General features: G+C 40.2%; 1 protein-coding gene across 1 annotated transcript; it reads left to right on the top strand.

Moving 5' to 3' along the window:
* Window positions 1–8,672: 8,672 nt before the first annotated feature.
* Window positions 8,673–25,301, top strand: ICOS (inducible T cell costimulator). The gene is made up of 6 exons (XM_090041221.1): window positions 8,673–8,773; window positions 16,380–16,421; window positions 17,013–17,351; window positions 19,695–19,807; window positions 20,481–20,571; window positions 22,376–25,301. The coding sequence occupies exons 1-5, from the start codon at window positions 8,716–8,718 to the stop codon at window positions 20,568–20,570; spliced, it is 642 nt and encodes a 213-aa protein (XP_089897347.1). The 5' UTR covers window positions 8,673–8,715; the 3' UTR covers window position 20,571; window positions 22,376–25,301.
* The last annotated feature ends 473 nt before the right edge of the window (window positions 25,302–25,774 follow it).

A 25,774-nucleotide genomic window follows, 5' to 3' on the forward strand; every position in this document is an offset into this window, starting at 1 on the left:
CTAGGAGGGTAAAGAAGCACTGAAACAGGTTACCCAGAGAGGTTGTGGGATCTCCATCCTCAGAGGTTTTTAAGACCCGGATAGACAAGCCTCGACTGGGAAGATCTAGTTGGGGATGGTCTTGCACTGAGCAGGGCATTGAAATAGATGCCCTCCTGAGGTTCCCCCCAAACTTAATTTTTTATGATCCTATGATTTTATGAACACACAGACTCCAGCAGCCTGTATATCAAACCTAACAGCAACTAGATACCATCTGAGAAAAAACTGCCTGGCACAGAATAACAGTAGTTTGCCATTATATTCCTCATGCAGAACATGTGCAAGAGTCCATATGTCTACTAAGCATATACAGTAGGTTACACACTGGCTGGACCGTTAAATGCCTCAGTACATGTGCATATTGGGTGTGTGCAACTCACAAAATTCTACCTGGCAAAAACTCATAACTAATGGGTTGAAGGCAGAAATTCCTTTGTATATTGTAGCCCCACACATTAAATAATCTGGGCACTTGCCCAGGAAGTAGAAGACCAAGGTTCTAGACTTTGCTCATCCAGAGGGGTTTGAATATACTTTTCTCTGACTTCCTAGAGCAGTACTCTAACCAGTAGGGCACAGGTCATACATTAACCAGCCCTCCTGTTGAAGCTGGTCCACTGGCAGACAAGACAGGGATATATGTGAGGCCAGGAGAGAGAGGAAAAGCTAGAGGGCATGACTCAATAACATGGCTACTGCTATAGAAGGGAGCAGGTCCTGCGTTCTAGTCTAGAGCCATATGGCTGAAAGGGACTTCAGGTGTTATCTGATTCAATCCCCTGTACAAATATTATTCTTGAACTATGGCTATTCAGCCTCCTTTTGAAAACCTCCAATGAATGGGATTCTACCACTTCTCTGGGCATGGCCCCTACCATATTCCTCTGCCTTAACTATTGTAACAGTAATGAAGTTTTTCCTGAAATCCAATCTACATGTACTTGCTGCAATTTAAAATCATTGTTTTGTGTCCTGCCCTTTGGGATAGTTATTGTTCCTTTTCTTTATGGCAGCCTTTTGAATATTTGATAACTCCCTCCCTTAATCTCCTTCTCTCTAAGTTAAACACGCTAACTCTCTCGACTTTTCCTCAAATGGCTTCCCTTGCAATATTTTCATCATTTTTTTCACCAGCTTCTGAATCGTTTCTAGCTTCATCCTTCTTAAAATGTGGAGCCCGGAACTGCACTTGATACTTTAGATGAGACCTAACCAATGCTGAGTAGAGTGGTACTATCACCTCTTGTGACTTAGACCTACTACTGTACCTGTTGGTGCAGCCTCAGATTACATTTGCTTTTTTAATGGCTGTGTTATACTGCTGACCTCATGTTGAGCCTGTGATTGACCAACACCTCCAGATCCTTTTTTGCAACATTATTGCCCAGCTAGTTATCTCCCATTCTGTATTTGGTTATTCTTCCCTTGGTGTAGCATCTCACTGTCTATGGGGAACTTCATTCTGTTGTATTTAATGGAGCTCTCCAATTTCTCAAGATTCTTTTGAAATCTTCTCCTGTATCCTCCAAAGTATTTGCAACAGTTTCCAGTTTTGTGTCATCTGCTTTCTCCCAGCTGGTCCTCTCTATCCATTTTTCCAATGACTAGTAAATGCAAGGTACAGAGGCTCAGCTTCAAGAGGAATGCTGAATAGTGCCTGACTTGTGGCCTGGTAGTCAGAGATGCAGGTTCAAGCCCTATGGTACATGAAGCCAAGTACCTGTCTGGTCAGTGTACAGTTAGCCTACTACACATACTAACTAGCCACACTGCACAGGTAACAGAATCACAAAGTGTTCTTAACTGAAAAAAATGCTACTGATGTGGCTGGAAAATTCCCATTTGGACATGTAAAGTGAAATACAATTCTGGCTTACAGGCAGGAACAATGACCAGTGCAGCTCTTTGCCTCCAAATTAATAGATAATCTAGTTCTGACCATACTTTAAGCAAGAATTATATCTGTACATGTTAGGAGTTCAAAAGTCTTATGGTTATATGCCACATGTATCTAGTCAGTATCTGTTAAGTCTATTCTTAGCATCATGGGAATTGTATAATAATGCCCTGTGCAATCTACTGGGAAAGTACTCAGAAGACTTTAGGCATTTTAAGGCAGGAATTTCCAAAACACCTAAATTACAGTGATACTTGTTCCAAAATCACTCAGGTGTTTTGCAAAATCCAAATGTATTTTTTTCCAGGTCCTACTTAATTTGCTACTTTCGATATGGCATTTGATTAATCTTAGGTTGAGATAAATAAAAAATAAATAGAATGTGCCATTATAAGAGAGTCATCTGTACTATAATCCAGTATTTTACTTTTAAACAATACACAATGGTGAGAGAAAGCCACACTAAAAAACCTAACCTTTACCTCAGCATTTTCTTACAGGTGACCAAATAACCACATGGTGGTGGTTCCAAACCCACCTTCAGTCTTCAATTAATTCAAGTGAAAGTTTCTTTATACTAGGTGCTTGATTCAGTCTCAGTGGATGCATCTACACAAGATATTAGCTGCTCAGTAAACATTGTATGTCCAGACGTGTGCCCCTATTAGGCTGGAGTAAGCTAATTTCACTCTGAAGCAGGATAGTACTTGTAAACTTGTAATACAAGTACAATCCTACTATGGAGCTTTTACTCTGTAGCAGCACATGTGTGTGTACCACTTCCCAACTAGCCCCGCACTGAAGCTCCCTTGTGTCCCAGCCAGCCCCTCCACAGCACAGCAAGGGGCTGGTTGGAGCAGTCCCAGGCTAGCAGGCTAAAACGCTTTGCTCTCCGCCAGCTGGGGCTGCTCTAACCCAGCTCAACATGATGTGTTCTTGCGAGCATGTGAAGACATAGTGTCCAGAAACAACAAACGCCAGAGCCATACGCTCCAGAGTTTACTGATGTGCCAACTGCATGGTGCTACTGAGAAAATTAAGCTGAGATTTTATGATCATACAATTTATTTATGTATGTCAATCATGCTCCACTCACTAAGCAGACAAAAGTGACCTGAATTTCACAATTTATCCCAGCATAGGAATCTTGCACAGCCAGTACTCAAGTTGAGAGCTTTTCTTTAGCACTCCAGTAGCAAGAAAACCAATGGCCGAGCCCATGTAGTGGGAGGCTGGCTTCCCCAGAACTGAAAGTGCTTCAAAGTCTCTCTTCCTCCCACAAAGCAACAGTAGATATAGGTCAAGGCAACCTCTTCCATGGCCTAGAGGCTATGGTTGGACATTCTAGTCTCTTGGAGACTGTGTGCAGACTAAAGCATACATTAATGAGCTGGCCAGATTTTCATGTTTTTCTTTCCAAACTTGAGCGATAGAAAATGAGACTTTTTTAAAGGTTAGCTTAGTTTTGGTATCATATAGCTCTGGGAACCAGCGCATATCCTTGATGGTACTCTTGCATCTAAATCCCATTGAAATTAATGAGAGTTACCCCTAACTCATACTCAGGTGCTTGTGATTTACAAAGGGACTTTACTGTGGTGACAGTGAACAGTCTCACCCCTTAAATAAGGTGCCATAGGGAAGAATTCAGAACTGCAACCCAGGTATTTAACTACACTGAGCATTAATGGGGGAGATACAGATACCTCGGATTGGGAGCCAACATAACGAGTTAAGGGACACCTCAAGTATCGAATAGGAACCTATAATGGGGGTTGCACATATGAAATCTAGCTTTTCTACTAGACCTAGGCACATATATGAATCTAGGATTCACAGTCTGAAACAGCATTAGTAGTGGTAGTGAATGACGGGATAACAGCCCAGGGTCATGCTCCTTCTTGTTTGCTTTGCTTCTGGTGCCATGAATCTTGCATTCCTTTCTGCACAATGGCACAGTTTCAACAGGAAGTGTTGCCTTATTTCTAACCCAGTGGCTAGGGCACTTACTAGTGAATTTGGGAGGCGTGAATTTGCATCCCTTCGGGCTGAAGAGGGCCTTGAACCCAGGCCCCTCACAATTTAGGCCACATAAAAAATGGCCAGGATATACAATTCTTCCTATGCTTCTGAACAAAGTCACCATAGGTACCAAAATCAATTTTATCAATGTGTCTGGCATGGTCACACTCTTTAATCAGTGACTGAAATGTGCTCAACAGTTGTTCTTACACTTAGGAGAAAAGAGTGATTCAACCTGAGTTAGACAGAATTTACTGAGAAACGCCACATGCTGCCAAGAATAATTGTCTTAACATATCTATCGCACAGAGAAATTTTTGCCCTGCTTCTAAACGAAGGTGAACCCTGCTAGCTTCTGTTAGCATCGCAATGGGGAGAACATTACGGTCTGTCTGCCCTACGGAGCTAGAAGCAAAAAACAATCAACCAACCAGCCAACCCCCCCCACCCATAGTGATAGTGACAGAGGAAAGTCACATCAAATAAAGGAGCAAAAAAAGCTGCATTTTAGGCCAAAGCTTCTTCATCCTGACTGTTACTTTATATATTTAATGGGAAAGCAGCAAAAGGACTTGAAGTCACAGCAGAACACTGAAAACAGCACAACAAAAGTCATTCGCCCTTTTCCCTCTGCCCCCACCTCAGTCAAAAACTCACCAGAATGGAGACTTTGTGCTCTAGCCCTGACGGAGTGACCCAGAGTAATAAGAATACAGGGCAAGCAGAGCACGAGGAGCGGTAGGATAAAATAGGATATTGTTTGTATAGATAAAATGGTAACGTCCTTCACATAAAGGAGCGCACAGGGAGACAGAACGTTTTACACTGTTTTTAGCAAGTGCTCATTTACAGGAAAAGATGAAGACCTGAGAGGTGAATATGGAACAGAATTCCGTATTCTAACCATAACTTTGTTTAAAGGTGAACAGGAGGTGTATGATCAATTATCATCTGCTAGCGGGGAAAGAAACTGTTTAGAGTAATACAATAAGCATGACAGGGATTATGTGATTAAAGTAAAATATATGCTGAAAATCAGAAGCAAAATCTCCACAGTGATTTCTATTAGGCTGTGAATCAGTCTCCCAAGGGAAGCAGCAAAAGTGCTGCCATTTGAATAATTTGAAACCAGACAGGACAAAGCATTGAAGAATCCACTGTAAAGATGAATGTTAAATTGGCCAATGGATGGATGAGATCATTGCTCTGCTGAAAAGTAATTGCTTCCTATGAATTCAAAGCAGTGAAGTCATAAGTAAAGATTTTACAGATTATTTGTAGTTAGAGAGAACGGAAAGAAGTAAAAGAGTTTAAATAGCAATACTGCTGTAGAATTTAGTTAAGATTTAAAACATGACTTGGTGGTTTATAGGAAATGCGTGGGAGGGTTTACAGAGAAGTGGTTCAGTGAACCTGAAAGAAAATTAAATTTGTTTTGCGAAAAGGACTGAAGGGACCAGAGGAGAAACCGAGATGGAGGAGATGGTATGGGAACAAGCTGTCGGAGGAGTACATGAACAGAAGAATAGAAAGGTCTGAGGAAACTAACAATAAGGGAAGAGACTCTGCTGAACCCAGTCCAGAACAAAAAAAGGAAACATGTTACTATAGCCAAAAATAGCTATAGTAATAGCAAGTATACTATAGAAACTGTTTGTTTGGATTGGTGTCAACTGGAACCAGCGTTTCTGAGTAAACATGACCATTTTAATTGTGGTATTTTGGTGAAGTACATAAGCAATAGATGCATTTGCTGGAGGAGGAAAATAAAGGCAGGAAATTTAAATGACGATTACAGGCAATGAGGTAGTCTGTAATGGGGTGGGACTAGAATGAGGGAGTCCCTCACCATCAGTCCTTTCCTTAGATATATAGACCAGGCTGCCTCTCATAGACTATTGAGGACAGGCATTGCATCTGTACTGGGAGAAATGCCTTTCTCCTGGAACAAAAACCTACTGCACAAGCATTCAAGGGTTTTGGGTGGAAGAAAAATGGCTCTTCTGTGAAAAGAAAGAGAGCACTTCCAACCAGGAATTTCTCTCTGCTGAGACCTTTTCTAGTGCTAGTTTGAAACGCTATGTGCTTTTTTGGGGGTTAAAGCTGGTCGACAAGAATGGTCCACAGCGGCTCAACCCATCCTAAGGAGCCCCAGGACAGTTTGAGCAACAATACCTCTACCCTGCTGCTCCTTGCACTGAATGGAGATGACCCTGGTCCGTAGGAAGGACAGGGGGCATTCCACCACAGTTTGACACATCCTGGGGCTTCCAGAGATGGTTTGAACCACAGCTCCTCTGCTTCCTGCCTCGTGCACAGGGCCAGTTGACCCCAGAGCTGTGCAAGGGATGGGGGGCATTCCTCCATGGCAGGTGTCTCCAGCATGAGGCAAGCCCTGCCTCTGCGCATCCCATCTTCTGCACAGCTCCAGGGTGACTGTGTTCCAGGGTGGGTGAGGACCTGTCCTCCTTGTCCCTGCTACCCCTGGAGGCCAGAAGGCTGTTCTGGAACACCTGTATACTCCCCCTTCTCACTACGTTTTCTAGTGCTGCAAATTTTCCAGAATTGAACCCCAGTTCCTGACCTGTACTGTCGCTGTAACAAGTACAGGCAACCAAAAAACAGCTTGTGAAAGGTCTAATGTCATCTCTTGCAACACTGATGGCACTGATACACCTCCCACACAACCATCAGCTATTCTATACTTCCCCGAAACAAAGCAACCCATGGCTGTGTATTTTGCTAGCAAAAAGCAAAACCTATTTATAGGTATGTCTGCAAGTGCACAAGCCCAACTAACTTATGCTGTATAATTAAAATCAAGGTAATGGATTTTGAATGCCAGTGATCTGATCAATTTTGAAGGCTATTCTCAAGAGGAAATGGACAGAAAAATAACTTTTTCTAAATAACGAAAGCATACATTCTCCTATACTTCTATTGGTTATCAAAATCATGAAGTAGCCCACCACAAGACATTTTCCAGGGACCCAAGCTTGGCTGTGGTGACTGTAAGAGCACCCAGAGAGTATCAGCTGACATAGGCTCTGCAACAGAAAATCTTCTCGGTATTAATCCATAGGCAATATGTGGACCCTCCTGTCTTCAGCGTATTGTTGGGAGCTTGGTAGTCCTATCTTAGAAAAGACTGATGGATCATTTTTTGTTTTGGCATCTAACACATTTGGTAATCAGAGATGGAAGAACAATCTTCGCTCTAACTTCAACATGATTCCACGCTGATGCAAACCCAAGATGGTGATCTACGTTTCATATATTTAAAATACTCTGAATTCAGAATACATTCAAGTCCATGTGCTCAAAATCTGCAATAGAATATGAACATCCATTCACTTCAGAAGTGTTTGATTTCAACTCATTATACATCCAAAAAATAAGATGAAAAATTAGATTTGAGCCTCATTTCTGAAACTAAAATCATCTTTGTTAGCTTCTGGTCCAGTACAATAAAACTTAAGTAACCTCGTTCCAAAGGATGATAGTGAAGCTGTTCCAATATTCATGTTAAAAGTTCCCTAACATTGGTGCCAAAATTTTAAAAAGCACTTTTTGAAAAAGTAGAGAGTAAGACAATGGTTGAAGAGTATTCACACTGAACAAAATGTGGATTTGGAGTTTGCAAATAATGCATAACTAGTCCTATTATTTTCAAATTATATGATAAGATACAAAGAAAATACAGAGGGAACTAATATCACCTTTTGAAATATCTGCCCTGTACTTGAATTGATAACACATTGTTTCTGACAGTTGGAGTACACTCATTGAACTCATATGATTTTTGTAAATCCAGGAATCCTAATATTTTAATACACTTGAAATGAAGTGTACATTCATGAGTTGTTTTCCCAGTAATCAATGAGTTATATTGGTAACTATTATAGACACATGTAACAATTCACTTGTATGTAAACATAACACTTTTTATCCCAAAGGATCCTAAAACATTTCCTAAACCTCATACAGTGCAACAGCCCTGATATGCAGCTGTCTCTAGGCACCACCCCAGAGCACAGAATGCTACACAAATGCGACTAGAAAGAAAATGTTGATTGATAACACTGATCAAATCCCCCACTTCTACAGAGAATTCCAAAGGATCTTTAATGTCCGTGCAGAATTAACAGTAGACTTTATCTCCATGAGCTCCCACAAAGACAAAGGACTAACCCTGCTGTCATTGGAATCTGCGTTTCCATTGAACACCAGGTGTTCCAGGTACAATACTCAGACCAGTAAGCCATCCCTTCAGGTTTACTGTACCAACTAACAGCTTTAAAACAAAGAGTATCTAATTTTTTTCGAGAATAATTGGGGGGCGGGCGGGGGGCAGTTGGAAAGAAATTTGATGTAAATAGTTTACTATGGAAGAACTTTTTGCTGGCCACTGGCTATTTGCGAAAGTTTTATTACAGGTATGTTGAAGGGATGTAATGTTAAGCTAAAACTACGTAGCATGGAAGTGAATGTCAATGGCACCTTGTTGGCTATTAAGTTAGAATAATGACAATTTTTTTCACCTTTCTGGCTGTGGGTGACAGCACAATAAATGCTGACAGAGCTAAAATGCTGTCATGGGTTAAATTGAACAGTTTTAAAATGATGGTACAATTCCCCTATTACCCACAAACCACTTCCTTTCCTATTTAACAGACAGCACACAGGCAAATATGAATTCTTCTCAGTTCCTTCAAAACAGACGGAAGGCTGTGACTGGTGTCTGTTAGACAGCTATGAAGTCAGGCATTTTAACTTTCTGTCTTCTCTGCTTTCACTTTGAAACCCTATATGGTAAGTGGCATTTTGGATTTTGCTCTTTGCAATATTTATCCATGAGGAATTTATGACACACAAAGAACAGAGAAAGTAGATGGAGAATGAAAGTTAGGAAGGGGACAGGTAAGAGACTATTAAGAATAGTCACCAAGACAAGGTATGTCACTATTAGCCTTCCTAATACTACAAAGATTGGCAAGAACAGAATGCCTGCCAGCACAAGACAGTTGTTCTGTCCATGAGAGACAAAAAAAAAGAAACTTGGTCATTCACATTCTTTGTTCATGTGCTTAGAATGACCTTTTAGCTATTGATACTGTTGTGTTTTAGGCGGTTTTCACACTGAGCCACAGTAGAAAGCTTAAGAATATGATGACAAGTGAGTAAGGAAATCCATACTGAATTTCTGACATTAAATATGATCATATTTGTAAGGGATATGTTCTTAACTAAGAAAATATATATGGTCTGGAGGAGTTGTTTAATGTTATATTTCAGAGAGAAAATTCAGAGTAGTTTAAAAGAGAATATATCATCCTCATTGCCTCACTGCTATAACTTAAAAAGGGTCTGGATGATGTGACCAGAAATTGATACAGCATTTTACAAGATTCAGTTCAGTATCTCAGTATACAAAAAATACCGTAAATTATATTCTATTTAACCTCTTTGAAACCCACATAATCACCAATAATTCTAGAGCTAGTGTAGCAGTTCAGTTAATATTTCATTAATGAGATTTCTGATTGTGATCCCTGTATTGCCGTAGGATGTAGTATGATTTGTTATAAAAGCAACAATTCTCTGAAGCTTGGAATTTATTCTGTATTTTTACTAAACACCATTTACATTTGATCCTTTGAAGATTATGCTTAAGGCCACTAGAAGAATATGCTGCTGAAATTCTAATAATAAATACAAGTTTACGGTCTTCCTGAGGAATTTTAGTGTTTCTAATATCTTACACAGGTATTAAGCTTTTCTATATATAAAAATAATATCATGTAGCCCTTCTGGCTGGGAAGATATCCTTCTAAAGGTTAACTAGTATAAAGTTGGTATTGAAGTCTTAAAAGTGACTTCATAAAAAGTATGGTCCTCTGGAAATTCAATGGTTAAATGCATTGACACGAATAAGGCAAAGATTTCACTCAGTATCTCTAAAAGACATGTGAGTTGCTTCTTGTCTTAATGAAGTGTTGCACTGAATCAGCTAATGAAAATCACATGACCCAAATTGTTAGCTTTTTCACTGATGAATTTTGACAGACCCACCCAACATGATTGGAGAAGTTGAAGGAAATAATTGTGTTCAGCTTGTAGAAAAGGCACTTAAGAGGGGACATGATAGCAGTCTTCAAACACTTGAAAGGCTTCCATAAAGAAGAGGAAAAACACCTTTTCTCTTTTGCTGGAGAGAGTAGGACACAGACCAATGGCTTCAAGTTGCAGCAAAATAAGTTCAGACTGGGTATCAGGAAAATCTTTTTCACTATTAGAACAGCGAGGCAGTGAAACAGACTTCCCAGGGGAGCTGGGGAATCTCCATCACTGGAGGTGTTCAAGAAGGGGTTAGATAAACATTAATCAGGGATGACCTAGGAGCTAAACCTAAGCAGAAGGATGACCTAGGAGCTAAGCCTAAACTCTACATTAAGTACTTCCCGTGCTTCTGGCTTTGCTGGTTGCCACATAAGAGGGATTTCCTTCCCCCATATTTCTTGCCCCCCCGGTTGGTGTATGTGTCAGGATTGTTTGTTCTGCCCCCCGTATCATGTTCCTCAAAAGCATTAGGCATCGGCTGCAGTCAAGGCTGTATATTTTGCTTGGGTTGTGCCTATCCTCCTTCTGGGACTTAAACCCAGAGGTTTCTGGCTACAGTGTCTTACCTCTCTGCTCAGGATCACCATAGTTGGGGTCAGGCAGGAATTTTATCCAGTGGTCAGGTTGGTAAAAACTGGTGGTTTTTGTCTTCTGTAGCAGGGGCATGGCTCTCTTCCTTGGTTCTATCATCTCTCTAGCCTATTTTAACAACCCTCACAGTAGCAGGACATTGGTCACCACAGTCCCCCTGCTTTACCTATGGCAGGTTAGTGTACCATGCTTTCTGGTTGTCAGGGTTGACTATGTAGTTTTATTAATAGGTTAGACAATGGTTTTCTTTAGGATGGTTTGGATAGGGATGATCCTGACTCTGACTCTGGCAGGAGGTTGGACTAGATGACCTCTGAAAGTCCTTTCCAGCCCTACTTTTCTATGATCCTATTCTACTATGACTGGGCTCACTGGAAAAGACTTTGTGTATACACAGAATGAATATGTACTTTTAAGGGTGCAAACAATTGCTCTGATACTGAAACTTTGTTGACCCTCAATGTAGGACTCTGGAGAAAAGGAAAAACAACTAGAGAGAAAAGGCTAATTTTGAAAATTCCTGTGAAAGAAAAATAAAGTCTCTGAAGATTCTCTTTCCCCCTTAAAATGCTTTCAACATATAAAGTCATATTTATTTATTATTATTACTAAAATAGACAAGAGGAGATGAAACAAACTTGAGTGATTTAAGACATCTACAGTGATACAAATAATTTATGGAAGAGATCAGCCCTTTGAAATATATATCCAAGCATTTTAAAAGGCTGCCAGCTGGAAAAATACAAGAGCATTTTGAGAAACTGTTTCTGTGGACTTGCCATGGATACATTTCCTATTGCAAACTAATCTATATACATTCAAATGTATTTAGTTCTCTGTGACGAAGAGAAAAACCTCAGATGACACAGTAGCAAATGCTGACGTATTAATAATGACCACCTTCATTTTTCTGATATTTTACAATGTAAAATATAGAAGGGTTTTAATATGGATGGATCTAGAATTTTGAAAAGCAGGGTGCAGATGGTGAGGTGCATCATCACATATAAAATAACACATATTTTTCTCCAGTTAAAATAAACTAGAAGCTTTACTAGTATGGCAGGGGCCCAGGGCTGTATTTTTCAATTTAAGATTGAAGGAAAAGTAAATATAACTTCATTGGACTAAGTTAATCTTCAGGACTGTAAAATAGGGGCTTCATTATCAGGAACAGCTAATAGGCAGCAGAATTGCAGAACAAAAGATAGCTTGACTGGTGGAACCCATTAAAAAGAAGGGATGGTCACTGACACCCATGGAATGAAGATTTTAGAGGGGATCAGGTAGATTATAATGGGCCATGATATCAATTGACTACTGCAGCACAGCCTGACTAAAAAATGCTGCTGCTATTGCCCAGCAGTTTGTAGAAACTTTGAGTGTAGGAGGAATCAAAGGGGGTGCACATGTATCAGTGCACCCCCCTGAATCTGCCCCTGCTTTTTTTAGCGCATCTCTGACTGCCATGTCCATTGCTGAAAGGACAGCTCTGCTCTATGAGCCCTGATTCCTACTGAGTTTACAGTTACATCTTCCTGGATTATACTGATTTAAAAATTACAGTGATTTAAAAATTGTTTTTATTTCACTATGCTACTGGCCTCCACCCCCTCAAAAAATGCTTGAAGCCCTCCCTCTTCCCCCACACTTAGTCTCAAAGCTAGACATGACCTAAAATCATGGTATGAAATGCCTCTGTTTAGTAGTGAAGACACGGTTTTGATATCATATTTACAGTTTTTATTTAGTGCACTACTGTCTTGAGAGTTAAACTAAAAAAACACTCAGCCAACCCAGGACTATCCCTTCTGCTCTCAAATCCAAGTTCTAACTAGAAAGCTAAATCTAATTTATCTTTTTAATTTTGTTATGGACAACTGCATTTTTCCTTGTGTTACTGGCAAATGACACAGAGCCAGCCACAGGCCAATTTGAAAGTCAAGAGCTCAAATTATCAGAGATGGCTGATAAACAACTGGCAAATTCAGCACCTTTCTGTTGCCACAGAGTACCCAGCAGCAGCTATTCCAGGAATGAATGAAATGCCCTGTGGAATATCCCCTGCATTGAAGATTAAAACTAAAGATGCATGTCAACATGATTGAAATAATTTTAAATATATTTTAAGCGTTCTGGGAATCAATATAATTATATAGACAGACACATACATACAAATATATATCCATATTATAATATATTCCTATATAATGTATAATATATAATGTAATATATTATACATTATATAGAAATATGTTATAATTCTATATTATATACAGAAGTGTGTGTGTGTAATTTTTATATTAAACCATTGGCCCAATTGAACCAGAAAGATAAGTAGCCAGATTCTCCTTTAACTTACACCAACCTATATCAGCAATAACTCCTCTGAACTCCATAGCTACCTGACTGTGAAACTAGTGCAACATTTTCACCCTGTTCCCAAAGACTTCATACTACTCTTGTATTACTTCAGATGGCTATCATATTGCTTTTCTAATGAAAAAATAAACCTCAGATGTCTGTGAGTCAGATGTCCTAATTCCAAGTACTGTAATAAAGAAAAAGTAAAGAAAAAGTGGAGGCACTTCTGCATGCTCTTTACAGTAGCAGATGTTCTTTTATTTACATTTCCATTGGTATTAGGAATGTGCTATATGTAAACCTTTCCAAACATTTATGTTAGTAAGCAAGAGCCAACAGTGTTTACTCTCCTCATTTATGACCCCCACCAAATGTGCATTTTGCCTAAATGTATTTCAGGAAGTAGCATTTCAACTCATTTAGTCAGTGACTACCAAGTGCTAACAGGTTCCCCAGAATTACCGTCCAGCCTTGAAAAGACCAAGAAAAATAATTAAGACCATAATGGTGTATGATGATGAGAAGGATGATATATTATTAATAAATCAGAAAATTTACTCCTATTGGATGAACAGGGGAGCTGTATTATCTGTTAAAGCTGTACATTTGTGACTGAAGTTAGCAATCTGCTTCAATTCTAAGGATTCAGAGTTTCTCATAATTTGTCAATTGATTCTCACTTGACATTAATTGGTAGCATAGAAACAATGTTTGCTACTATTTATTTATTAGTCATCCTGCAAAATTTTGCAACTTTTCATGACATTCTCCATTTATTGTTGGCAAAGCTAACTTTAGCTCAAAGTATGATACTGAAACTGCTAGTTGAAAGCCAGACTTTTATTTTACTTGTTAAGCTCCTAAGTATACTTAGGTGACTAAGATTGCATTTCACCCTGCTTGGGTCCCTGAAGAACTATTAACAAGCTTACATTTGTAACATACTGGGTGCAGCTACACATTTATTAATGCACTGTAGTTACTGCACATTAAGTTTAGTATTTGGAAAACCAAGTACTAAATCAATGTGTAGTAACTCGCACTACTGCACAGTAGTGCCGGTGTACAGGTTTTTTCAGACGTTAACTGAGCATCAAAATTGTTTACTGGGGAAGAGAAAACCCTTTTACACATGCCCACATAGTCACATCCCCTACTCCTATCCATCAACAAGGATGAAAACCACAACCTCCAGGCACAAAAGCACAGATTTCTCTCTCAAAAATAAGTTCATTAGCTTATAGCAAATGAGCCTGTTATTCTCTATCAGCCACCAGGGGGGATCAGAATTTAAGACACAATTTGTTACATGAGCTTTAAGACTGATTTATGTGGCTGTGTAAGCCCTGTGTCCATTTAAGCACTCATCATAATAGTGTGTTCCCTTTGACTTCAGTGAAGTGATGCAAATGGAAACAGGGTTTTAAATCTTTTTAAAGGAGTTAATGTGTAAAATAGGAGGCAAATACTGAAAACTTGCCTGGTTTTAAGGGTGATTTTGTTGTGGTCTGTGATTTGCTGAGTTTGTGGTTCACCAATGAAAGGCCAAATTCTAACTTCTTTACTAGTGATCCATAGTACCTTACTCCATCCACAGTTAGCCCCACTGAAGTCAGCGGGACAATGCTATTATGAGTGTATAAATCAGCACAAGGTTGTAAAGCCATGCATTTCAGACATTGTCCGTGCTTGGTATTTTGTTGTACTACACATCAGGATCAGCAAAATATACCTTGGAACCTACAATTTTTGGCAAGTAACATGTTTTGCCCATCTGCCTTATCTCCACACCAGTGGGAATGGGACACGGATATCTTGGCTGTTATCACACATGGAGGTAATAGACCTGAGCGCAGTACAGATATTAGAATTACAGTAGCATCAGAGAAGAGTGACTGACTGTACTCAGTGAACCAGAGGTAATGTGATATCCAAAGAAAAGAATAAGTCAGTTATATAGGAGGCAATAATAATTGCTGTTTATATAATATTTTACAACTGAACGCCTCAAAGCATATTTCTAAATGTATTAAAGTATTAAAGATATTCTATTAGCATATCATTCATTATACTACCTCAGTGGGCAGAGAGTGGGTGAGGAAGACATCAAAAGAATACAAAGTTTGAAAGATCATGTAATCCCGGAAACACAACTTACTGAGTCAGATCTTGCCTGCAGTGACTTAATCATGTGAATAATTTCATGTGCCTGTGGGTTTGCAGGATTGGGACCATAAATTGCAAGCTTGTTAGGGCAAGGACTGAGAAATATGGTTATGGTTCTATACAGTGGCAAGTGCAGTGATGCTCACTTTTCCTTCAACCTCTTGACAGTGCTGAAATACAATAATATCTTGGCCAATCAAAACTCTTCCCTATTTTCTTTCTACTTCTTTAATAAAGTAAAACCAAGTACCCTAGAATAGCTGTTTCCACCTGAGGGCGTTGTCACACAGGACACTTAGCATGTGTTTTATTTAGATTGTAGAAAGCATTACTATGAATTAGAAAGTTTCCTGAGCAGTCATACAGTAATGCTTATTATGAACTCAGCCTTCTGGACAGGGCTGGATCCAGCTGTGAAGTTGATAAAGAGCTGATTGTCAGTCCCAACCCTCCCAGGTCACCGGTCTTGAAACTGCTGGGATGCAGTGGTGAGAGTAGTTGTATTATCTCTGTAAAGCAGTCCCATGATAGTATAACATGTATTACTTAACATGATATGGAGATATTCCTTGCTCCAAAAGTCTTAACTACTATGATATGACAGTACTTGGCATGTGTTTTCTGGCTTGAATGCGTGGATGCTTGTGTTTTAAATGCAGTTAACATGTCTTAAGTGTAACATATGACAAGGCCCTAAGTGACTTTTGAAGAGCTCCCTAAAAGTACTGTGAGAAACAGAGACAACATTTTCTAACTAGTAAGCTGTGACATTGATTTCTGATACTACAGCTCTGGAAAGAGAAAGGTAAGGTCTAGACCCTCGTCTGAAGACAGGAACCAATAACATCAGAGTTTTAGTCCTATTGCAGATTCCCTCTGTTTTGAGAGAAAAACAACAGAGCTTCAGTTTCTACTTGCAAAGTATAGAAAAGACTTTGCAAAGATATTGTGAAAATTTCCAAATACTATATAAATGGCCAGTATCAGCACTTGATCAATTAGTGTTTTTTAGTTCATGATTTCAATATTTTGAAGTGATTTTACTGCATTGTTGGACTTTATTGTATAGCATTTAGGTGTGACTTGATGTACTCCCAACAGTAGTAATATTTCCTAAAGTTATCACCTTAGCAGCACATTACTTAGTATAAGTTGCACATGATGTTTTATTTTTCAGGAGCTGGTCAATGCCTGTCATGTCCACTATGCAAAGACCTAGGTAAGACATTTTCAAAAACATTTAGGTCAATTTGCATCAATTGTCTTAAAAGGGCAGAGCTGTTAACATCTGTATAAATTGCACAACATTGTTTTTGAATAGGAAACTGTCATCCAGTACAATGCACTTTGAAATTCAAGGACACTCCAGAAAATAGTTCTCAGCACTATTAGTTGTTGACTCTTCCAAAAAGGTAAATTGTAAGGCACCAGAAGGTCCTCGGTCAACTTTTCATTGGCTTCTCCAATAGGTGAAGTAATAAGTTTTGGCTTCACTTCTTGGTGAGCATTTTAAACTAGATTGGATGTAGATTTCAGACTGTGAATATGAGCAGGCACATCTAGGCCCCTGCTTCAACACTGGAATGCTGACTGTTCCTAGAGTGGATAGAATTCAAAGGTGGAAGTGAAATGGGATATTTTCTCTCTTTCATGTTAACAGGGGGGTAACTCATTGTGAGCTGCTCTGCAATGACAGGTATTTCTAGACAGCAATAACGATAGTGTTGAAATCTAGAGGTGTAAATTGACCTTTTACTTTTATTTTGGGAAATTCTCTTCCTACTGTTTTTTTATATTCTTCTTTCTCCAGGACAACCTTCGTTTTTGGACCCCCAGGTGAAAGTTGAATTTCACAACGGAATTTTCCAGTTCAATATTAGCAGCCCCAAAAATGTTACTGACTTCAGCATAACACTCCTGAAAGGACGAGAGAGGCAGACTATCTGTGCACTCCATGTGACTGAGGGGAAGGCAGTGCCTGAAAATGGAAGCAGCTACTGCGAACCACATTATTTTGGCAGCGACACTTCTTTCGTTCTCAAAAATCTGGAACGTAATCACAGTGACATTTATATCTACTGCCTGCAAATCCTTTTGCCCCCTCCCTATATAGACTGTAAGGTGGATGAAACCTATTTGTTTATCCATGGTAAGTTTGCTTTTGCTCTTTCTTTACTGTGGTCTTAATGACAGGGACATTCAATATTTAACTGCAGTGAAAGATGTGACTGTATCTTGTGCAGATATATCTGAGCTTGCTTTAAACTAGAAAGCTGGGTTACCAGTAGCAGTGTGGTGGTGGCTGCACAAAGCTCAGCACAGGATAACTGTCCAAATATTTACCCAGCATTTCATTAGGTGCATAACTGGATTTAGGCACCTAAGTGCAACTCCATTCCACTCTGCTCCAGGCCCTGTAAAATTGTTAAAACAAAAGGATGGGTCCTCCTCTTCCTCCCTCCTTTGTTGTTGTAACTCAGCAGATCCGATATGGACTTTCAAAGACTTGAACAGATTGGAACAGACATGTAATTAGGTGCCTAAGTCCACTAGGCTGTGTGTAGATGAAACAAGAGGCACGTGTGCATGACACTTTAAAGCGAGTTAAATGCTTTTGCACTGCTTTAACGGTATTAGTGTCTGCATGTGTCAGCAGTGTATTGCGTAGTAATTCTAGCCGCTGTAGCAAATTTGGTGGTGTGATGTGCCTTAAATGACTTGGGGGTGCAGAAAACTAAAACTCCTCTAGGGAGTTTTAATTTGCTGCTCTACAGCCACGGAGTTAAGCACTGGGGTCCGTGCAGCTCAGGGGCTCTGCAAGAAGTCCATGTGGGCAGCCTAGAAGCAGCCTGGGAAGACAGGCTGTGCCCAAGACAAAAAAAAAAAGTGGCAAGCCTGATCTCCCACTGCCCTCGGAGCCTGCCTGAACTGCGTGGGGGCCCGGTGCTTCCCTCCACAGCTGTGGTGCCCCCTAGGACCACCATAGCTGGGTGCCTGTAGGCGGGGGACAGTGCTGCCATGAAGGGAAGCACGAGCCTCACCCTGCAGCCCTGGGACTGCTCTGCCCACCAGCAGCTTGCCCTCCCCTTCCAACTGCTGGAGAGGAAGGTAAGTACACAGGTGTGTGCGTAACACGGGAGTTTACTTTTCCTTAAATTGAAGTGGTGTTTTAAAAAAACCACTGCTTCAGTTTAGCACCCCCATTTCACCTACATATCCCCTAGGCACTAAATCTACTATATGCCCAATAGGTGGTATACAATCAGACCTACTTTTAATGGTTTCCAAGACAGCTAACTCAAAGAAAGCTCACGTATACTGCAGTCTTAACCTTGGCTGTAAGTTATATATGCTTACTATCATTTGTAGAAGAAATGGAAGGCAAAGTTTTAATTAAGTCTAGCTGGACACAAAACCCATTCTGAGATTTACCCAAGAGCAGCAATAGCAAGAGGTTGCTCATCAATATTTTTACTCATAGCAATAATACAGAACTGTCTTAAGATCCGCTCTGTGTGGAGTCTCTCATCTCCCGCTGCAATTAATGAGTACATGCTGCTCACTTCTTTGAAGGAGCCCCTCCATTTGTTAATTCAGAGTAGATCAACATTTGATACAAAGAATGATACTACGTGCTATGGGTTCTGCCAGCACTTCTAATAGGCACCATGTTAATAGTACTTGCCTTTTCAATTTTAAGCAATATCTTCCAGGCTGGCTCATCACCTTGTCAAGCCAAGCAGGGTTATAACTTTCTACCCAAGCCCTCTCTTTTGTTCTTCCTTATGATTCCTCATCTTTCTTCTTCTGTTCTTTTCCTTCCCTCAACACCTGGGCAAAACAAGACCTGAATGAAACTCTATGGTCTTTTTTATATGGGTGATCAGACCAGATGATTTAATGATCTCATCTAGCCTTAAAATTGATTTATATATACACCAATTCTATTCCCTTCCTCATCATCTAAATGTCAAGTTTTGGTCATCTACATGGCATTTTTGGTTGACCAAATGCCAAAAATGCCACTTTGGCATAGATAAGATTTCTATTCTTGGCTGCATAGCCTGTGAACACGGACAACTATACATTTCAAAACATCTGCTTGCCATCCTTTTCACCACATCACTCTTTAAGTCATCTTACTGACACTCCATTGTATTATCCATTAAACTCAAGTTCATTGGTTGCTTCTGGACTGCAAGCCCACACTGTCTTGACCCCATCTTTAACTTTGTCTCCTTTCCTTATAATTTGGCTTGACTATGCTGTTAATACCAATAGACTTGATACCTCTTCTGCTCACAAATTTCTCTGACCGCTGCCACATCCTGCTCAATACTCAATGCATCTTTCTGATCCATCGTCTTACTTCATGTAAATTGTTCCCTCAAAACTCATTTCTGCTGCCTCACCTATGCAAGGAGGAAAGCTTACTTAAAATGTTGTAATTAGAAGGAAATGCTTACCCTCAGTGATTTCTTTTCTGTTCAAGAAAAGGAAGAATGCACGCTACCAAGATTTCTATCATGGATAATTATTGGACTGACTGCATTCTTCATGACTTCCTGTATCTGCTGTATAATAGCCTGCTGCTTAAGAAATAAGGTAAGCAATTTCCAGAAGACTCTATAAGACTCATGCCAAAGGGGATGCACTGGAAGCTTGATTTAGTGTGATTCAAGACATATGATTGACTTGCACACACACTCAGCATGTGTTAAATGTTTTGAGGATGAAATTGAACTTTTATTTACCACTGAAGTTGAGTCATTGGTGACAGCAGCTCACTTTTTATTTTTGCTATGACTGAATTGTTTATTGATTTAAAGACCTGGAACCACAGGGAAAAGGAAGGAATTTTGCACAGGTCAGCAAAAACACTTTGGCAAGCAATTCACTTAATTGTTTCTTCAAGAAGGCAAGCAATCATCTTTGCTCCAACTCCAGTTACATTTTGGAGCAAAACCACTTAAAGAACCCAACACCCAGAGACAGAAGAAATACCAGGGCCATTTGTTATTTTTGTTAGACAGAGTTTACTTTTTATTTCCATCTCAGATTCTGTCCTGTAACAAGTCTGAGTGACCTCTGTTGGTGAACATCAATCCTTTCTGACTTTGCCATACCATTAAAACATGGTAAAATTGGTACTAGAGATAGTAGGCAACTGTTGATCTTTGTGGATCAGAATTAACTGCCCTGTTAAAAGGATAAAAACAAGAGTTGAAAGGCTTAAAGACTGCAGACTGAATTCATGGCATTTTTCTTCTATTTGCAGACCAAGCAATGTGAATCCGATTCCCATGAGTACAACAGTGAATACATGCCAATGGCTGCAGTGAACGCAGCTAGAAAACCGAGATTCTAAGGTTGTATTATGTCTGTTTACTATACTCTTAAGCAAGACTCATTTCTCAAGGGTGGTCATGATGTCCCCTGCTGGCCAAGCTACCCATGCCCCACCCTGGCTCCTCAGGGTACCCTCCCTTTTCTGCCTTGCGTTGATGGATATTATAGTCCTTAGGGAGGCTGTCCCCATGATTCTGGAGCAAGCCTCAGTTCACCTCTCTACTACTTCTCATTCTTGGCTGGCAAAGTCTTGTCCCTCACCTTGGGGACATTAGTCATGGCCTCCAGCCTCCCTTATTACCATGCCCATGCTTTGTGGATCTTGTACTTGACTTGTTCACCAGACTACATAGGCTTCAGCTCTCTTGGCCTTAGCCCACTGGCTGCTCCAGCTGTAGACTTCTAGCCTAGGCCCATTTCCTGTGGCCTACCTTCTTGGCCTCAGCCTGCCTGCATTTAAATCATTTTGGTCAGGCCTTGGCCCTCTTGGCTGTAGCCAGGCTTGCTCCCCTGCCACTTTTCAGGGATTGAAACCCAGAGTGCCCCAAGCACCCTGTTACATGGCCTCTAATCCACCCCTACAAGTATAATCTGATCATCTGGTATAAACTGCAACCAAAATGCCAGCAACCTGCTTAAAAAAAAAGCTCTCAATGTCCTTCTGGGCTGCAGGTGTTTCCCCGCCCCCCGCCTCTCTCCTAACTCCAGGCCCGCAGCTTTCACTCCCTGACAGGCTAGGTTGGCAGGAGCTCTTTACTTTGCAGAGTTCAGGGCAACACTGGTTCCTCTGTCTCAGGGACCCAGGTTTATATTGCTTGAGCTCTTCCTCTGGTCAGGCGTGCTCCCTAGTTCTAATGAACAGCTTGCTGCTGTGCTTTCAGCTCAGCTGAAGCTCTTTCCAATCACCCTTATGTCATATAGCAGGGGTGGACAAAGTTCAGCTTGTGGGCTGGATCCAGCTGGCAGTGGACTCATTTCCTAGCAGCTCCTGCCTGCATGGCTGGGGCCAATCTCCATGGTTGCCCTGGAGACTGGCCCCAGGCACGCTGGCAGGGCATGCAGGAGGACAGGGCAGCGGGCTGCTCTGGAGCCCCTGGGATCTTGTGATGGGGCAAGTTTGGTCAGGGCCAAGGCAGAGCTGTGATCTGCAGCCTGCATGCTCTGGGCTAACTGGTAGTTATTTGCAGCCCTTTAACTCCCTAACTGCCTATTCTCCTGCAGCTAGTCTACGTTCAGCAGCCTTCTCCTGCCTATGGAGTATATCCATTATAGTCTCCATCTTAAAGTAACAGAAGCCTCTGGCTCCTTGTTACATATTGTACATGCTTTTTGGTGGGGAAGGGTTGATAAGTTGCCTCCATCTGATGTTAGAAGGGCTTAGTGCTCAAAGGATCATACTGTTGTATGAGTCTATTTAGTAACATCCAAAAGGAATAGCAATATCTTCAAAAAACAAAACAAACAAAACACCCCAACAAACCCTCAAAGAACTTACAAATTAAATTCATGGACTAAGGCCCAAAATTTTTATTGCTTCAAATCAGCGTAATGTAATAATCTCAAAGTGAAGAACCTGTGTAAAGCTTCATTTACTTATGTAATAACACATCTTTCTAAAAGTAACTCAAGGGAAATGAGTGTAATTCAGTCCTAAGTACAAGTTATGTTTGTGTATCAGATCTTGTGGCTGACTGCTAGTGCCAGGAGTCAGAGGCTCTCTCACTTTAGACCCTATGTAGAGGCCAGCCACAGTAAGACAAGTAGGATTAGATTGACTCAGCTTTGCTTGGACTGCTTGTAGCTGATTCTAAATTTCTGTTCTAGGTGTGAACTTGCAAGGACATTTGTGGTGGTACAGAAATTGTTGGCATCATATCTCCAGCTACCCGAAATATTAGTTTTATTTCTGTAGAGACCACGGCTTGAACTAATTATCATGTACTCAGTGATGGGTTATTATTCCTAGAACTGTTTTTAGTTGTGTTTTATGCTAGCTGCACTTTTGGCCACTGACTGGACAGGAAGTACTGAAAACATGATTAAGAAAATCACCCTTTAGTTAAAAAATGTAACGTTTGCTTGCAGGTAGTTCTCTGCAGTACTGTACACAACAATTAAACCCTCTACAGATAGCTTCCTTTACAGTACCTTCCACTGAAAAAAAAGACTACCTCCAAAGCTGATTCTGGCAGCCTGTTCAGCAACAGCTACCATTTTATTGCACATATAACTTCTTTGTTAGGGACAGTTTAGCCTGATGATGTTGTTGAATCCACTGTGCATAAAGCCCTGAAGACTAATCGAACACAGCTCAATTAGGTTATTGATAAGATCATAAAACATAAATAAGAAGTATATCACCAATGTTTGCTATTGCTGTTGTACTAAAACAACCGAAACGGAGCAGGCTCAGCAAGGTCACATACCCCTTCGTATACCCAACTTGTTTACCACATATAGCTCATAGAATTCAACTGACACGCTGTTTGTATTTAAGTGGAAGTAAAAAAATCCCATTCTATCAGACATGCAAATTATTGAAACTGGTATTTGTCTGGCAATATGAAAACTGAAAATTTACAAGTCAAATAATGTTTGGCTGGTACAAAGAAGAAATCCCTCACTAAACAAATTTAAAAACATTTTGCAAAATGAAAGGTCATATGAATTTTAGTTAGGCCTCCTGACATAAGTGCTCAAACATAATGGGAGCCCAGTTCACAAATTAACATACTTAAAGCCTTTAATCCTTATAAGCATATGAGTGAACATAGATATCTAAACATATGACATTGGTTAATATAAAATGAATGCTATATCTTTTTAGATTGTTAGGCTAACACTACCAATTCCTCCTCAGATTCATCTTCAGACTTCTTAATAATTCCACACCAGTACGATGTGGAATATGTACGTGATTCCCCTCATGTAGGCACTAAAGATAATAGGGGGACAGTAAAAGGGAGAATAGATAATATTTTTTACTGTAGTCTAGAATATTGTTTTACTTGTCTGTATTCTAAATACATCTTTACAATTCAGGGTGCTCTTATTTATATTAAATTTAAAGCTCTTTTAGTAGGGCCTCTCCATATTTTAAAGTCCCAAGACTGCAGCACTTGTTCTTGTGAGTAAGGGCCTACTGGACCAGTCCCTAGATCAGAAAACTAAAAAACCACCTCCTTTTAATGTATATTACAGTGCATATGTGGTAGGGCATGATAGACCAACATTTCTAAGAACCCTACATCACCTAAAAACAAAGGCAGGCAAGGTTGCATGTTCTATCTTAAAACTTCCAACATAGATGGAATCATCTTACCTATAGTCTCCCTTCAAAATCTGTCAATACTGCGTGTTAAAGGACCCACTGGACATCAAACCTGAAAATCCTCCAGGGTGGTTTTTGGCTATTTGAAACCAAAGGGTCACTTTCCTTTTGAATCTCACTGTAATTCATATTTCATATAAAGATCTGAAATACCCTCTAAAGGGAATAATGAACTGGAAACTCCCTAGCCACAAAACCTACTTTCAAGAAAATGTTGAGAAAGGATGCGAAGCCAAGGGGAAGTGAACACAATCTTGAATAAAATAAGGAACCTCAGCTTGAGAAAGTTATCTAAGCAGGCAACAGACCATACCATCTGTGACTTTGTGGACAGATTGCTAGATTGTGATCAAGGAACCCTGGTTTGTATTCCCTTATTTAGATGGGGCCATACTAATGGTGTCAAACCCAAGGCTGTCCTTAACTACTATGCTGACCATATACACACTATAACCATTAAAACTTGATCCTCAGGAGCAATCCAGCCCTAGAAGCTCTGCTAAAAATTCTGGGCATCAAGGTGACCCCTATTCTTGCTGCACAGCCTGTCTCTCTTTGCAGTGTGTTTGGAACTTAACTGCATGTTTTAGGTTTCAAGCATGGGAAGTCTGCCAGCAGCAGTCTCCCAATTGTCTGTTTTCCTTGTTCCTGATTTCTGGCCCTTCTGCACCCCATTCTACTGCCCATAAGCTGAGACAAGTTTACCAGGGGAGAGTAGTAGTTCACAGACCAGTACTTTGAAGGGCTCTGCAAGGGTATCTGCGGTATATTTTAGTGCTTTGGTGAAGAAATAAGAATGATGCAGCAGGGAACAGTGGTTTGCTGACCTCAAGGTCAGTCCTAAATAACAGTGTCAATATACTGTGTGCCACAGTTTCCTCTCTATAAGATGGTGCTAATGATACAGATATCCTTTGTGAAGTACTTCAAGAACCACTGGTAAACAAAGCTAAGTATTATCTCTGTGTGTATAACTTGGCCCCTTCACCTGCAGCCACCTTTGGGTATAACAGGGTCCTCTCACATTAAGATGCAGCCATCTCTAGGGTAGGGCATAGCCGGGTGTAACAGGAACCTCACACCTGGCACTGGAATGCAACCAGTTCTGTGAGAAATACTGAATGTGAGAATGCTACATAATACTTGGGAGTCCAAAGGAACTTGTCACCACGCTGAGAAGAAAACTCATGGAACAAAAAGCTCCTGACAGAAGGAAGCAGAGATCTGGGGGTGTCTTGGATATACTGCCTGATCAGGGACAAATGATGAGTCAGATGAGAATGTGAGGGAAAGCAAATATTTCATTGTAGAAATGTAAAATATTTTCATTTACTGTAAAAAATCCTATCTAAATGAATTTTGGAAAATTCTTGACTTTTGTTTGAATGAGATATTTTTATTCTTAATAAATGCTGTTTTGTATCATGCTATGCATCATAGACTACTTTAGAAATATCATGCACACAGACCTAAAGATACATGCCCAATAATCTCTAAAAGGAGGCAAAGAAAGAAAAACAGTGTTGTCTATCTATTTTTGTACCAGTTCTCAGTAAAAGAAAACTGTAGAATAAGGAGTAGTACTGTTGTATGTATGCATGCATGTACATGTATATGAAGTTTTTTCCATTTCATAGCGGCTCAATGTGCTTGGCAGCAAACTCGGAACTACTTTTGGTTCACTTCCAGGTCTGCTGCTTACGGTGCTGGGGAGCCCCTCACGCTTCTGTGGGACACTCCATGCACCCCAGCATCACAGCATTCATGAGCCCCTGCTACCTAGAGGCATGTAGAAAAAATATTTAAAGCTGTCTCTATGTCTGAATTTCCAAATCTTTCTGAATCCCTCGAATCGATTCAGAGAGTTCCGCTTTGATTCAGAGAGATTAAAA

The sequence above is a fragment of the Crocodylus siamensis genome, chromosome 4 (genome assembly GCF_052110815.1).
Source record: "Crocodylus siamensis isolate JL-2025a chromosome 4, ASM5211081v1, whole genome shotgun sequence".
Taxonomy (NCBI): Eukaryota; Metazoa; Chordata; order Crocodylia; family Crocodylidae; genus Crocodylus; species Crocodylus siamensis.